General features: G+C 46.2%; 2 protein-coding genes across 3 annotated transcripts in view; both read right to left on the bottom strand.

Moving 5' to 3' along the window:
- Positions 1-1,001: 1,001 nt before the first annotated feature.
- dcst2 (DC-STAMP domain containing 2) overlaps positions 1,002-17,620 on the bottom strand; it is a 34,171-nt gene continuing 17,552 nt past the window's right edge. For both annotated transcript variants that reach the window (XM_067600213.1, XM_067600212.1), the window contains 5 exons: positions 16,715-16,863; positions 16,300-16,424; positions 3,706-3,799; positions 1,953-2,138; positions 1,002-1,310 (listed from right to left, as the gene is read on the bottom strand). In XM_067600213.1, coding sequence (XP_067456314.1) covers positions 1,043-1,310; positions 1,953-2,138; positions 3,706-3,799; positions 16,300-16,424; positions 16,715-16,863 — 822 coding nt within the window. In that variant the 3' untranslated portion in view covers positions 1,002-1,042. The remainder of the gene's footprint in view (positions 1,311-1,952; positions 2,139-3,705; positions 3,800-16,299; positions 16,425-16,714; positions 16,864-17,620) is intronic.
- Positions 12,501-15,527, bottom strand: LOC137190545 (uncharacterized). Its single transcript, XM_067600096.1, has 2 exons — positions 15,519-15,527; positions 12,501-15,200 (listed from the first exon to the last, which is right to left on the bottom strand). The coding sequence occupies exons 1-2, from the start codon at positions 15,525-15,527 to the stop codon at positions 14,412-14,414; spliced, it is 798 nt and encodes a 265-aa protein (XP_067456197.1). The 3' UTR covers positions 12,501-14,411.

Below are 17,620 nucleotides of genomic sequence, written 5' to 3'. Positions count from 1 at the left end.
AACACACAATAAACAAAGCTAAAGATGATTTGACTGACTCCCTATAGATATTGCAATAATATCGTTATTGTGAATTGTTTTTGCCACAATAATCATGTTGTCAAAATCTGATATCATGACAGCCCTAACATATATATATAATGTATATATATATATACATTATATATATATACAGTACTGTGCAAAAGTTTTAGGCACTAAGAGTAAAGTGAGAATGCTTATAAAAATATGGCTATAAATTGTTTTAATTCATCAATTAACTTCTTACAAGTTGCCTTTAAAACAGCAGAAACCTAAATGAAATCAATATTTGCTGTGAGCAGCTTTGCCTTTAAAACAGCAGCAGTTCTCCTCGGTTCACTTGAACAGTGTTTCATGGTAACTTGCAGGCAGGTTGTTGCAACCATCCTGTAGGAAGAATCTTCTTCTGTGGATTTATTATTTAGAACATCTCAGGTGCTTCTTCATGTTAATCCCAGATTGATGGGATGATGTTGAGATCAGGGCTCTGTGGGGGTCAAACCATCTGCTGCTGAAAATAGTTCTTTATGACTCTAGCCGTATGCTGGGGGTCACTGTCATGTCATCAATATATTTGGGACCAATCAGACGCCTCCCTGATGGTATTGCATAACAGATAAGAATCTAAACATCTAGAGTGCCTAAAACTTTTGCACAGTCCTATATATATATATATATGTGTGTGTGTGTGTGTGTGTGTATATATATATATATATATATACACACACACATATATACGTTTTTTTAAGTAAGTAAGGTAAGTTTTTTTTTACCGCAGCTCCACTGGGGCAGCTGGAGTTGAGGGACTTGCTAAATGGCACCTTAGTGGTGGTAATGAGGGAGGTGCGAGTTATCTCGCCGGTCCAGGAATTGAACCGTCAAACCTCCAGTCAGAAGCTCACTTCTCTGACCTTTAGGCCACCACTGATCTGAAATGGACCTTGAGTTCAGGTTTTGCTGTAAATGAACCAGACTTTTTTTTCATGCTTTAATAACTTTAATCACAAAGTGGAACATTGGCTCAAACCCACAGATGGCCCTGCTTCAAGGTCCTGAAGGGTCCTGGAGGGTCCTGGTGGGTCCTGGGGGGCTCTGGAGGGTCCTGGAGGGTCCTGGAGGCTCCTGGACTCTCCTGCAGCAGTTGGGGACAGTCGGGTGTGTGTATGAGGACTGTAGTGAGTGATTGTTCCTGGAGGCTGCCGGGCAGCGGTGAGGAGGCAGAGTGGAAGGAGGCTCCGCCGTCGGACTCGTCGGACCCGGGTCGGTCCTGGTCGGTCATGTCTGCTTCACTGACAGCAGCCAGCGTGGGAAAAACACACAATATGGAATAGGATAGGAACAGGAAAACCAGGTCAAATATATTATACTGTATACAGCAGCTCCTCCTACTTCCTGGTCACATGTTCACGCCTTCTTTTAGATTCCTGAAACTGTCTCATGTGTTATTTTATATTAACATTTACCCAGAATAACATTAAAATGGAAAAAAACAAGGAATAAATAGATAAAATTATATTTTAGAAATCAGGATAATCTGATCATAATTTACTAACGACTGGAAATCTAAAATGTTAAAAGCCGAAATGAAAAAATAAAACTGTAACTTATATTAAATAATTAATTTTCTAACATTTCAATTTAAACTTTTACATTTATCAATTTTCCATTTCCATTTTTAATTTTCAGATTTTTTTTCAGATTTGTTATTTCAGTTTTTTGTCGTTTTTACGTGTAATTATGTGATTATCATGATAAAATATGAACAGTTTATTTGGATCAGTGTATTTTTGGTATTTGAAGTTTCCCTTTAGGGAAAAAAAACAAAAAATCCAACAAATGTTCATTTTTAAATCTAAACGTAATAAACAATAATATCTGTTTTCCTTTGGTTTGAATTTTGTTTGAACTTATTGAAATGTTTAAATGAAGACCTGATCTCAGAGCTGCTGTCTCTCTCTCCATCCTTCGCTCTCATGTGACTCTCGGAGCGCTCAGATGGTCTTCGGCGTGTTGCCATGGAAACCCTCCTCTTCATCAGCATCAGGGATGAAGGCTCAGTGATGCGTGTCGAGTTCAGAGCGGATGTCAAACTCTGCTGCTCATCATCGCTGGAGTCTCTGAAAGGAAGTTGAACAGAAAGAACTAATAAATGTAATTAATAATTACCTTTATTATGTTTCCTGCTGGGAGACAAACTCTGTGTTCAGGTCAGAAAAGGAGTTTTAGTTTGTTAAAGAAATCTACAATATGAATATCATCACCTGAAAACAAACCTGGAAGAATCATAAATTATTCAAAAATTAACTTTCAGCTCAGAGTAACTAAGCTGAGCCTCAGACAGGAAACTCACCTTTAGGTAAAGCAGGTGAAACTCCTGAAATCTGCAGATACTTTCTTTGTATTTATATTTATTTTTTACCAGATCCTCCTGTTTACATTCTCACACATATTCAGATGTCTATTCAGCATCTGAAACTGCCTCATGTCATATAAATACTTGTATTGAGGATATTTTATTCAGATTTCTAGTTAAAAGAGAAAACAGTGTTTAGTTTTAATGTCAAGATGTGTTTTTTCTTTCTCTCACTTCTTTTCTAGTGAAGCTTTTTATTTGTATTGTCTGTCTTGTGTCTTTATTGGGATCATGTACGGTGTTAAACATGAATGTTAACAGTTGATGCAGGTCACATTTAAAACATATAACAGCACAATAACAAACGGTACAAAACAAAACACACACAGGACACATAATACAAAATACAAAGCTACACACAACAGCACATCACACACACACAATGTCAACTAGAAATAACTAATGTAAACAAAACTCAGAGGTTACAGAGCTGAGTGGTTTTTAGCAGATGTTTTAATTTGGTTTTGAATGTACTGATTGAACTACAGTTCTTCAGATCATCAGGTAGGACGTTCACTGAGTTGTGGCTTCACAGAGAAAGCTGATGTCTAAATGCAGTGTGATGGTCCAATCTATAGAGGATATTCTGGAGGATCTAATAGAACTTACTGAGCGAGTGAACACAAAGTCACATAGTGGAGGACACCAAGATATTTAAAATCAGTAACTATGTCAATTTTTTCACCTTTGATGAGAATATCAGTGTGAGGAGGTTGTACCAATGTGTGATCCTTTCCAATGCAATTATTAGTTTATCAGCCGCTAACTCAGCTGTTTTTGCATGTCTGTACACAATAATGTCATCTGCATACATTTGTAGTTCTATATCATGACACTGTTGAGGGAGATCATTAATATATAGGCTAAATAATAGGAAAATCAAATCAAATCAAATATCCATCCAAATCCAGTTTTCCTCCTGATTGGCTGTCAGGAAGTTTCACTCGGCCAATCAGAGCTGCAAACATTAGTCGATCATAAAGCTGCTGCTTGCAGACGTTCGTCTTTGGTCGTTTCTTTTCTCCTTGCAGTACGTTTAAATAGTTTCAGACCTCCTGACAGCTGGCAGTGATTGAACTGAGTATTTATTGTGTTTGTATTAACTGCATTAGCTGTTTCAGTGTTTGTGTCCAGCTGCTGCAGATGGAAATAAAGCAGCTGCTTCTGTGTGTGACAGCAGCACGTCTTCATCAAATTTTCAGTCACAGAAACATGAGACATTTTCCTGAGAACTTCCTTCCTGGTGAAACTCTTGTGTATGTGACACTCACAGCTCCTCCTCGCCGTCTTCCTGGAAGGTCTGAGGTCGCACACAGACGACACACGTGTTTCCCAAACTGTGGAAACATGGCCGACAGTACACACCTGTAACATGCACATGAGAGGTGAGCAACATCTGGAATGTGACACTGATGCAGTAATGCGATGCAATGTGTAAAGTCCTTAAAACATCATGAACATAAACATAACTGTGTGACATCATAGCTTAAGAGTGACAGACAAGACGAAATATTTACATGAAGCTGTTTCACCCTGTTGGACTGACAACAGATATCTGCTACAGCTGTAACATCCACCTAGTTTACAGGAAACAGCCAACCAATCACAACCCTGTTACACTAATGAGAGTGTAACCCAGGTCATAAAGAGTTAACAACACGGAAGTGCCTCAGCCAATCAGAGTGCAGGTTACACAGCGTACGCTGGTCAGACGCTGGGTGACACTGTTGAGAGAGGACGGGCTGCTGAACGGTAAAAATATAACTCAGATAAAACAGCAAAAACACCGTATAATGTTGTCAAAGCAGAACGTTAACAGCCTGCACTTTGTTGTAAGCTTGTAGATGTGTGTGTGTGCATGTGTGTGTGTGCGTGTGTGTGTATGAGTGTGTGAGAGGCTGCTCACTGAAACCTGAGTGACACAGAGGAACTCTTGAATTGGTGAGTTGTAGTAAAAGTCAACAATTAAATGCTGTGCCACATGATGCTAGGCAAAGCTGGCTAGCTCAAGTGGAAGGGCCTAAAGCTACCAAAAGTGCATTTAGTGTATCTATCACGCCCAACCCGCAGCACCACTATCACGCTAAACCCCCAGCACAACTATCACACCCAACCCCCAGCACCACTATCACACCCAACCCCCAGCACCACTATCACGCCCAACCCCCAGCACCACTATCACACCCAACCCCCAGCACCACTATCACACCCAACCCCCAGCACCACTTTCATGCTCAACCCCCAGCACCACTTTCATGCTCAACCCCCAACAACACTATCACGCTAAACCCCCAGCACCACTTTCACACCCAACCCGCAGCACCACTATCACGCTAAACCGCCAGCACCACTTTCACGCTCAACCCCCAGCACCACTTTCATGCTCAACCCCCAGCACCACTATCACGCTAAACCCCCAGCACCACTTTCATGCTCAACCCCCAGCACCACTATCACGCTAAACCGCCAGCACCACTTTCATGCTCAACCCCCAGCACCACTATCACGCTAAACCCCCAGCACTACTATCACGCTAAACCGCCAGCACCACTATCACGCTAAACCCCCAGCACCACTTTCACGTTCAACCCCCAGCACCACTATCAAGCTAAACCGCCAGCACCACTATCACACTAAACCCCCAGCACCACTTTCATGCTCAACCCCCAGCACCACTTTCATGCTCAACCCCCAGCACCACTATTACGCTCAACCCCCAGCACCACTTTCATGCTCAACCCCCAGCACCACTATCACGCTAAACCCCCAGCACCACTTTCCTGCTCAACCCCCAGCACCACTTTCACACTCAACCCCCAGCACCACTTTCACACTCAACCCCCAGCACCACTATCATGCTCAACCCCCAGCACCACTTTCATGCTCAACCCCCAGCACCACTTTCACACTCAACCCCCAGCACCACTATCACGCTAAACCCCCAGCACCACTTTCATGCTCAACCCCCAGCACCACTTTCACACTCAACCCCCAGCACCACTTTCACACTCAACCCCCAGCACCACTATCATGCTCAACCCCCAGCACCACTATCACACTAAAACCCCCAGCACCACTATCACACTAAAACCCCCAGCACCACTTTCACGCCCAACCCCCAGCACCACTATCACGCTAAACCCCCAGCAACACTATCACGCTAAACCCCCAGCACCACTTTCATGCTCAACCCCCAGCACCACTATCACGCTAAACCGCCAGCACCACTTTCATGCTCAACCCCCAGCACCACTTTCACGCTAAGCCCCCAGCACCACTTTCACGCTAAGCCCCCATCACCACTTTCATGCTCAACCCCCAGCACCACTATCACGCTAAACCCCCAGCACCACTTTCACGCCCAACCCCCAGCACCACTTTCACGCTAAGCCCCCAGCACCACTTTCATGCTCAACCCCCAGCACCACTATCACACTCAACCCCCAGCACCACTTTCATGCTCAACCCCCAGCACCACTATCACGCTAAACCCCCAGCACCACTTTCATGCTCAACCCCCAGCACCACTATCACGCTAAACCCCCAGCACCACTTTCACGCCCAACCCCCAGCACCACTTTCACGCTAAGCCCCCAGCACCACTTTCATGCTCAACCCCCAGCACCATTATCACACTCAACCCCCAGCACCACTTTCATGCTCAACCCCCAGCACCACTATCACGCTCAACCCCCAGCACCACTTTCATGCTCAACCCCCAGCACCACTTTCATGCTCAACCCCCAGCACCACTATCACGCTAAACCCCCAGCACCACTTTCATGCTCAACCCCCAGCACCACTTTCACACTCAACCCCCAGCACCACTATCACGCTAAACCCCCAGCACCACTTTCATGCTCAACCCCCTGCACCACTTTCACACTCAACCCCCAGCACCACTTTCACACTCAACCCCCAGCACCACTATCATGCTCAACCCCCAGCACCACTTTCACACTCAACCCCCAGCACCACTTTCATGCTCAACCCCCAGCACCACTTTCACACTCAACCCCCAGCACCACTTTCATGCTCAACCCCCAGCACCACTTTCATGCTCAACCCCCAGCACCACTTTCACGCTAAACCGCCAGCACCACTATCACGCTAAACCCCCAGCACCACTTTCATGCTCAACCCCCAGCACCACTATCACATTCAACCCCCAGCACCACTTTCATGCTCAACCCCCAGCACCACTATCACGCTAAACCCCCAGCACCACTTTCATGCTCAACCCCCAGCACCACTATCATGCTAGAACCCCCAGCACCACTTTCATGCTCAACCCCCAGCACCACTATCATGCTAAAACCCCCAGCACCACTTTCATGCTCAACCCCCAGCACCACTATCACACTCAACCCCCAGCACCACTTTCATGCTCAACCCCCAGCACCACTATCACGCTCAACCCCCAGCACCACTATCACACTCAACCCCCAGCACCACTTTCATGCTCAACCCCCAGCACCACTATCACATTCAACCCCCAGCACCACTTTCATGCTCAACCCCCAGCACCACTATCATGCTAAACCCCCAGCACCACTTTCATGCTCAACCCCCAGCACCACTATCATGCTAAAACCCCCAGCACCACTTTCATGCTCAACCCCCAGCACCACTATCATGCTAAAACCCCCAGCACCACTTTCATGCTCAACCCCCAGCACCACTATCACACTCAACCCCCAGCACCACTTTCATGCTCAACCCCCAGCACCACTATCACGCTCAACCCCCAGCACCACTATCACACTCAACCCCCAGCACCACTTTCATGCTCAACCCCCAGCACCACTATCACGCTCAACCCCCAGCACCACTTTCATGCTCAACCCCCAGCACCACTTTCATGCTCAACCCCCAGCACCACTATCACGCTAAACCCCCAGCACCACTTTCATGCTCAACCCCCAGCACCACTTTCACACTCAACCCCCAGCACCACTATCACGCTAAACCGCCAGCACCACTATCACGCTAAACCCCCAGCACCACTTTCATGCTCAACCCCCAGCACCACTATCACGCTAAACCCCCAGCACCACTTTCATGCTCAACCCCCAGCACCACTATCACGCTAAACCGCCAGCACCACTTTCATGCTCAACCCCCAGCACCAGTATCACGCTAAACCCCCAGCACCACTATCACGCTAAACCGCCAGCACCACTATCACGCTAAACCACCAGCACCACTTTCACGCTCAACCCCCAGCACCACTATCACGCTAAACCGCCAGCACCACTATCACACTAAACCCCCAGCACCACTTTCATGCTCAACCCCCAGCACCACTTTCATGCTCAACCCCCAGCACCACTATCACGCTAAACCCCCAGCACCACTATCACGCTAAACTGCCAGCACCACTTTCATGCTCAACCCCCAGCACCACTTTCACGCTAAACCGCCAGCACCACTATCACGCTAAACCCCCAGCACCACTTTCATGCTCAACCCCCAGCACCACTATCACGCTCAACCCCCAGCACCACTTTCATGCTCAACCCCCAGCACCACTATCACGCTCAACCCCCAGCACCACTTTCATGCTCAACCCCCAGCACCACTTTCATGCTCAACCCCCAGCACCACTATCACGCTAAACCGCCAGCACCACTATCACGCTAAACCCCCAGCACCACTTTCACGCTCAACCCCCAGCACCACTATTACGCTAAACCGCCAGCACCACTATCACGCTAAACCCCCAGCACCACTTTCATGCTCAACCCCCAGCACCTCTTTCATGCTCAACCCCCAGCACCACTATCACGCTAAACCCCCAGCACCACTATCACGCTAAACGTCCAGCACCACTTTCATGCTCAACCCCCAGCACCACTTTCACGCTAAACCGCCAGCACCACTATCACGCTAAACCCCCAGCACCACTTTCATGCTCAACCCCCAGCACCACTATCACACTCAACCCCCAGCACCACTATCACGCTAAACCCCCAGCACCACTTTCATGCTCAACCCCCAGCACCACTATCACGCTAAACCCCCAGCACCACTTTCATGCTCAACCCCCAGCACCACTATCACGCTAAACCCCCAGCACCACTTTCACGCCCAACCCCCAGCACCACTTTCACGCTAAGCCCCCAGCACCACTTTCATGCTCAACCCCCAGCACCATTATCACACTCAACCCCCAGCACCACTTTCATGCTCAACCCCCAGCACCACTATCACGCTCAACCCCCAGCACCACTTTCATGCTCAACCCCCAGCACCACTTTCATGCTCAACCCCCAGCACCACTATCACGCTAAACCCCCAGCACCACTTTCATGCTCAACCCCCAGCACCACTTTCACACTCAACCCCCAGCACCACTATCACGCTAAACCCCCAGCACCACTTTCATGCTCAACCCCCTGCACCACTTTCACACTCAACCCCCAGCACCACTTTCACACTCAACCCCCAGCACCACTATCATGCTCAACCCCCAGCACCACTATCATGCTCAACCCCCAGCACCACTTTCACACTCAACCCCCAGCACCACTTTCATGCTCAACCCCCAGCACCACTTTCACACTCAACCCCCAGCACCACTTTCATGCTCAACCCCCAGCACCACTTTCATGCTCAACCCCCAGCACCACTTTCACGCTAAACCGCCAGCACCACTATCACGCTAAACCCCCAGCACCACTTTCATGCTCAACCCCCAGCACCACTATCACATTCAACCCCCAGCACCACTTTCATGCTCAACCCCCAGCACCACTATCACGCTAAACCCCCAGCACCACTTTCATGCTCAACCCCCAGCACCACTATCATGCTAAAACCCCCAGCACCACTTTCATGCTCAACCCCCAGCACCACTATCATGCTAAAACCCCCAGCACCACTTTCATGCTCAACCCCCAGCACCACTATCACACTCAACCCCCAGCACCACTTTCATGCTCAACCCCCAGCACCACTATCACGCTCAACCCCCAGCACCACTATCACACTCAACCCCCAGCACCACTTTCATGCTCAACCCCCAGCACCACTATCACGCTCAACCCCCAGCACCACTTTCATGCTCAACCCCCAGCACCACTTTCATGCTCAACCCCCAGCACCACTATCACGCTAAACCCCCAGCACCACTTTCATGCTCAACCCCCAGCACCACTTTCACACTCAACCCCCAGCACCACTATCACGCTAAACCCCCAGCACCACTTTCATGCTCAACCCCCAGCACCACTTTCACGCTCAACCCCCAGCACCACTTTCACACTCAACCCCCAGCACCACTATCATGCTCAACCCCCAGCACCACTTTCACACTCAACCCCCAGCACCACTTTCATGCTCAACCCCCAGCACCACTTTCACACTCAACCCCCAGCACCACTTTCATGCTCAACCCCCAGCACCACTTTCATGCTCAACTCCCAGCACCACTTTCACGCTAAACCGCCAGCACCACTATCACGCTAAACCCCCAGCACCACTTTCATGCTCAACCCCCAGCACCACTATCACACTCAACCCCCAGCACCACTATCACGCTAAACCCCCAGCACCACTTTCATGCTCAACCCCCAGCACCACTATCATGCTAAAACCCCCAGCACCACTTTCATGCTCAACCCCCAGCACCACTTTCATGCTCAACCCCCAGCACCACTATCACGCTCAACCCCCAGCGCCACTTTCATGCTCAACCCCCAGCACCACTATCACGCTAAACCCCCAGCACCACTTTCATGCTCAACCCCCAGCACCACTTTCACACTCAACCCCCAGCACCACTATCACGCTAAACCCCCAGCACCACTTTCATGCTCAACCCCCAGCACCACTTTCACACTCAACCCCCAGCACCACTTTCACACTCAACCCCCAGCACCACTATCATGCTCAACCCCCAGCACCACTTTCACACTCAACCCCCAGCACCACTTTCATGCTCAACCCCCAGCACCACTTTCACACTCAACCCCCAGCACCACTTTCATGCTCAACCCCCAGCACCACTTTCATGCTCAACCCCCAGCACCACTTTAATGCTCAACCCCCAGCACCACTATCACGCTAAACCCCCAGCACCACTATCACGCTAAACCCCCAGCACCACTATCACGCTAAAACCCCCAGCACCACTTTCACACTCAACCCCCAGCACCACTTTCACGCTCAACCCCCAGCACCACTATCACACTAAAACCCCCAGCACCACTATCACACTAAAACCCCCAGCACCACTATCACGCTAAACCCCCAGCACCACTTTCACGCCCAACCCCCAGCACCACTATCAATCAATCAATCAATCAATCTTTATTTATATAGCGCCATATCACAACAGAAGTCATCTCAAGGCACTTTTCACATAGAGCAGGTCAAGACCGTACTCTTTAATTTACAGAGACCCAACAGTTCCCCCATGAGCAAGCACTTGGCGACAGCGGTAAGGAAAAACTCCCCTTTAACGGGTAGAAACCTCAAGCAGACCCCGGCTCTTGGTGGGCGGCCATCTGCTTTGACCGGTTGGGTTGAGAGAGAGAAAGAGAGAGGGAAAGGGGGAGGGGGGACAGAAGAAAAACAATGACAACAACAAACAACAACAAGCATAAGCAGCAACAGCCAGGGAAGGATGCCATCAGGACTGTGAAGGACCGCGAAGGTTCGGCCCGGGAGTCAGGTTTTTCTGTGAGATGAGAAAGCACAAAAAACTCCGGGGAAGAAGCAAAGTTAGTGACATGCATTGATGTTACATGAATGCATACAGATGGAGAGGAGGAGGAGGAGAGAGGAGCTCAGTGCATCATGGGAAGTCCCCCAGTAGTCTAGGCCTATAGCAGCATAACTAAGGGCTGATCCAAGGCGAGCCTGGTCGGCCCTAACTATAAGCTTTATCAAAAAGGAAAGTTTTAAGCCTACTCTTAAACATAGAGAGGGTGTCTGCACCCCGGACTGAATCCGGTAGATGGTTCCATAGAAGAGGAGCCTGATAGCTGAAGGCTCTGCCTCCCATTCTACTTTTAAAGACTGTAGGGACCACCAGTAAGCCTGCATACTGGGAGCGCAGTGTTCTAGTGGGATAATACGGTATTATGAGCTCTTCAAGATATGATGGTGCCTGACCATTAAGGGCTTTGTAAGTTAGGAGAAGGATTTTAAATTCTATTCTAGATTTTACAGGGAGCCAATGTAGTGAAGCTAAAATGGGAGAAATGTGGTCTCTTTTTCTAGTTTTAGTCAATACACGTGCAGCTGCGTTCTGGACCAGCTGGAGAGTCTTTAGAGACTTGTTAGGGCAGCCTGATAATAAGGAATTGCAATAATCCAGCCTAGAAGTAACAAATGCGTGAACTAGTTTTTCTGCATCTTTTAGGGACAGGATGTGCCTGATTTTTGTGATATTACGTAAGTGAAAAAAGGCAGTCCTTGAAATTTGATTTATGTGGGAGTTAAAGGACATATCCTGATCAAAGATAACTCCCAGATTCCTTACGGTGGTGCTGGAGGCCAGGGTAATGCCATCCAGAGCAGCTTTATCATTAGATAATGTGTTTCTAAGGTGTTTAGGGCCAAGCACAATAACTTCAGTTTTATCTGAATTTAGTAGTAGAAAATTGCAGGTCATCCAGGTCTTTATGTCGTTAAGGCATGCTTGGAGTTTGTTTAACTGATTGGGTTCATCTGGCTTCATTGATAAATATAATTGGGTATCGTCTGCGTAACAATGAAAATTTATGGAGTGTTTCCTAATAATATTACCTAAAGGAAGCATATATAAGGTGAATAGAATTGGTCCAAGTACAGAACCTTGTGGAACTCCGTGTCTAACTTTTGCCTTCACGGAGGATTCATCATTCACATGTACAAACTGAAATCGGTCTGATAAATAGGACTTAAACCAGCTTAATGCAGTTCCTTTAATGCCAAATAAATGTTCCAGTCTCTGCAAAAGGATTTGATGGTCAATTGTGTCGAATGCAGCACTAAGATCTAACAGGACAAGTATAGAGACAAATCCTTTGTCTGATGCAGTTAGGAGGTCATTTGTGACTTTCACCAGTGCTGTTTCTGTGCTATGATGCGCTCTAAATCCTGACTGAAAATCCTCAAATAAACTATTGTTATGTAGAAAGTCACATAACTGATTAGAGACTGCTTTCTCAAGGATCTTGGATAGAAATGGAAGGTTAGATATAGGTCTATAATTGGCTAAAACACCTGAATCAAGAGTAGGCTTTTTAAGAAGAGGTTTAATTACAGCTACTTTAAAGGACTGTGGTACATAACCTGTTACTAAAGACAGATTGATCATATCTAGTAAAGAAGTGCTCACTAAGGGTAAGGCTTCCTTAAGCAGCCTAGTTGGGATGGGATCTAAGAGACAGGTTGATGGTTTAGCTGAACAAATCATTGAAGTTAGTTCAGACAAGTCTACTGGAGAAAAACAGTCCAAATATATGTCAGGATTTACAGCTGTTTCTAAGGTTCCTGTGTTTGGGGAGAGAACGGTGCCTGTTGAGGGCAGGAGATGGTTAATTTTGTCTCTAATAGTTAGAATTTTATCATTAAAGAAGCTCATAAAGTCGTTACTACTGAGAGCTATAGGAATACATGGATCAGTAGAGTTATGACTCTTTGTCAGCCTGGCCAAAGTGCTGAAAAGGAACCTAGGGCAGTTTTTATTCTCTTCTATTAATGCTGAGTAATAGGCGGCTCTGGCATTACAGAGGGCCTTCCTATATGTTTTAAGACTATCTTGCCAGACTAAGCGAGAATCTTCTACTTTGGTGGAACGCCAAATCCTTTCCAATTTTCGCGATGTTTGCTTTAATTTGCGGGTTTGGGAGTTATACCATGGAGCTAACCTCTTACGTTTTATTATCTTCTTTTTTAAGGGGGCGATGGAGTCGAGTGTTTGTCTTAGTGAGCCTGCAGCACTATCAATAAGATTATCAATTTGGGAGGGACTAAAGTTAACATAAGAGTCCTCTGTAGTATTGAGACATGGCAGTGAATTCAGTATTGACGGAATTGCTTCCTTAAATTTATCTACAACACTATCAGAGAGACATCTAGTGAGGACATTTTTATCTAATGTTGTGTAATCCAGTAATAGGAATTCAAAAGTTATTAAAAAATGATCTGATAAAATAGGATTTTGTGGAAAAATTATTAAATGTTCAATTTCAATCCCATAAGTTAGAACAAGGTCTAGGGTGTGGTTAAGACGGTGAGTGGGATTATTTACACACTGAGAGAAGCCAATTGAGTCTAATAATGAGAGAAATGCAGTGCTGAGACTGTCACTATCAACGTCCACATGAATATTAAAATCACCTACTATAATTACTTTATCTGTACTAAGGACTAAATACGACAAAAACTCTGAGAATTCAGATAGGAATTCAGAGTACGGGCCAGGAGGACGGTTCACTATAACAAATAGAACTGGCTGTAAAGTTTTCCAGGTTGGCTGAGAGAGACTAAGAACAAGGCTTTCAAATGAGTTATAATTAAATTTAGGTCTAGGGTTGATGATTAGGCTTGAGTTGAAAATGGCTGCAACTCCTCCTCCTCGGCCAGTGTCTCGAGGAATATGAGTATTAATATGACTGGGGGGAGTGGATTCATTAAGGCTGACATATTCTTCATGACACAGCCAGGTTTCAGTGAGACAAAATAAATCAATACGATGATCTGAAATTAAATCGTTTACTAAAACTGCTTTAGATGAAAGAGATCTAATGTTCAAGAGTCCACATTTAATTATCTTATTTTGTTGTACTATTGCAGCAGTGGTTTTAATTTTTACTAGATTTTCATGAATGACTCTTCTTTTATATACTTTGGATTTAATTGATTTATGTGGTCGGGGTACAGACACAGTCTCTATGTGGTTTTGGGTGGGTAACTGCTCTAATGGAAGCGCAGAGAAGCGTGTAGGACTGCAGCTCTGCCTCCTGGTCTCAACTCTGGGTTGTCATGGTTTTGGTTTACTAATAAACTCAGCCATATTTCTGGATATCAGAGCAGCTCCATCCAAAGTGGGATGTATGCCGTCTCTCCTAATCAGACCAGGTCTTCCCCAGAAAGTCTGCCAATTATCTATGAAGCCCACATCGTTTGCTGGACGCCACCTCGACAACCAGCGGTTGAATTGTGACATGCGGCTATACATGTCATCACTGGTCAGATTAGGCAGCGGTCCAGAGAAAATTACGGAGTCCGACATTGTTTTAGCAAATGTACACACCGACTCAACATTAATTTTGGTGACTTCTGATTGGCGTAATCGGGAGTCGTTGCCGCTGACATGGATGACGATCGTACCATATTTACGCTTATTCTTAGCCAGCAGTTTTAAATTTGACTCAATGTCGCCCGCTCTGGCCCCAGGAATACATTTAACTATAGCTGCTGGTGTCGCTAACTTCACGTTTCTGACTATGGAGCTGCCAATAATCAGAGTTTGTTTCTCAGCGGGTGTGTCGCTGAGTGGGGAGAACCTGTTAGAAACATGAACTGGTTGGTGGTGAACCGTGGGCTTCTGCTTAGGGCTATGCTTCCTTCGGACAGTCACCCAGCCGCCCTGGCTTCCCGGCTGCTCGGGAGCTACCGGGGGAGTGGGAGCTACGCTAGGTCGGCCCGCACCGGATACTAGGGGCTGGCTAACTATATTAGCAGCTGATTGTTTTTCCATGGTGCGGAGCCGCGCTTCCAATTCACTAAGCCTTGCCTCCAGTGCTGCAAATAGACTACACTTATTACACTTCACTCACTATCACTAACACTATCACGCTAAACCCCCAGCACCACTATCACGCCCAACCCCCAGCACCACTATCACGCTAAGCCCCCAGCACCACTATCACGCTAAGCCCCCAGCACCACTATCACGCTAAATCCCCAGCACCACTTTCATGCTCAACCCCCAGCACCACTTTCACGCTAAGCCCCCAGCACCACTTTCATGCTCAACCCCCAGCACCACTATCACGCTAAACCCCCAGCACCAGTCTCACAATCCAAAATCCCAGACTCTGACTTTACTCTTTATTTTTTTACTTGACTTGGAAAAGACATTTACCTCCTTCATTCTTCTTCAAACACATTCCCTGTGCCTGAGGATGGACTGAGTCATAACCAGTCGACTGAGTATTCATATTATTGATATGGTGTATTGGTGCCTTGGTTAAAGTGATTTTGTTATTGCTGGAGCAGTGATTGGTGAACTGTTGTAAGGTTGAAGTGTGTTGTAAAGTGATAATACTGAACAGGGAATTGTTCTAATATTGGTACATAACTAACGTTGGATCCAAATATTGAGAATTGAGATTATCTATAGAAGGCTGCACCCAGTCAAACAGAAAAGTAGTTGAAAAGAACTCAGGTTCAAAACCAAAAGAAAAAAGTGACAGAAGAAATAATTTGTTGGTGAATTGAAACTAAGATGTCTTTGTGGAATTTAATTATTCACTGAACTTAAAGTTATTTAATTTATTATGTTTGTTTTCAAAAATAATACACGGTACCAGTTTACAAATAGCAATTTCTGCTTCCTGTTGGAATCTGGTTTCCTCTGATTCTGGCCCAAAATTATTACAATCCTTCATAAATATTAACGTCAGGAGCCGAGTAATACAAGAGATCATTAACCATTAATGTAACAAAACAACAGTCAGCTGAGAAACAGCTGATAAAGTGTCAGTGTCACACACACACACACACACAAACACACACACACACACACGCGTGTCTCGATGTCATTTAATCAAATAGAAACGTTTCTGTCAGACTTTAAAAACTCGTTTGGTATGTGTGTCGGCCTTCAGTCGTCATGGGGATGACTCCTGTTGAAACTGTCTCACCTGGACACTGTGGGACGTCACAGATGACCGTGTTGTCCTCCTCTGGCCACGCCCCCTCACCACAGGCCCGACAGCTGACCGACGACAGACCCAGCAGGTCACACAGGTGAGGTCCTCCAGGTAACCTGACAGAGAGGAATAACTGTTTGTGGGAGATGTTTCCCTGCAATACCACACGTGTCCAGTAGGCAGCAGAGCTGAGCAGCTCTCTCACATATATGAATATCTGCAGCAGGATGATGATGTCATTAGTTTGCAGGTATTTTCTCGTAAACTAAAGTACTTCTGACCACATGATGATGCTGGACGACCAAAGATCCATCCTGAGTGGAGCATGAACCCCCCACCCCCCACCCCCCCATGTTTCCAGTCTCTGCACCAATGCAAGAAAAAACAAAACTCCGGTCTGATGTACCGTAACATGAGAGTTTCAAAATGACCTCCTCCTCTTCTTCCTCCTCCTCCTCCTCCTCCTCCTCGGCTCCTGTATGCAGACCTCCGCAGGGCTTTCCCCACCGTCCTCCTCTGATCTAGGATCAGCTGATGGAGGAACTGGATCCTCTCCTGAAACACAAACAACCACACATCTGGTCAGCATCCTCCTCCACCCAGCAAACACTCTTTATATATTCTGCTGCTGCCGCGGAGCCTCTGAGCAACACATGAACCCTGTTCAGACTGTGTGAAGCAGCTTCAGACGGACGAGTCAGAGGAGTTACAGACAGTTTGTTCTCACTCGTCACATACTGAAGCTTGGTGAGGACCACTTGGCGTCTCTTTTTAACACATTGGGTTCCCCTTTAGTGTTATTGTTCAACGTGCAGGGTCGTCTGACAGACTTCTATAGTCTTCTATAGTCCTCTATAGTCTTCTATAGTCTTCTATAGTCTTCTATAGACTTCTATAGACTTCTATAGTCTTCTATAGTCTTCTAAAGACTTCTATAGTCTTCTATAGACTTCTATAGTCTTCTATAGTCTTCTATAGACTTCTATAGTCCTCTATAGTCTTCTACAGACTTCTATAGAACTATATAGAAGTCCTAGTACCTGTGGTGGAGAGATCCAGATGATTTGTGATGTGTGATGCCTATGCTTTCTTTTTCTAATGAAGAATAAATACCACAGATCTTCAACTCCAGTGTGTTTCACTAACTGCACATCACAATGCAGATACATATATAATATATATAACATATATAATATGAACAACATATATACCTGCTCTCTGTATATACATATATAATATGAACAACATATATACCTGCTCTCTGTATATACATATATAATATAAACAACATATATACCTGCTCTCTGTATAT

This window comes from Thunnus thynnus, chromosome 10 (genome assembly GCF_963924715.1).
Source record: "Thunnus thynnus chromosome 10, fThuThy2.1, whole genome shotgun sequence".
NCBI lineage: Eukaryota > Metazoa > Chordata > Actinopteri > Scombriformes > Scombridae > Thunnus > Thunnus thynnus.
The sequence above is the reverse complement of the archived record's forward strand: the minus strand, read 5'-3'. Positions and strand labels throughout refer to the sequence as shown.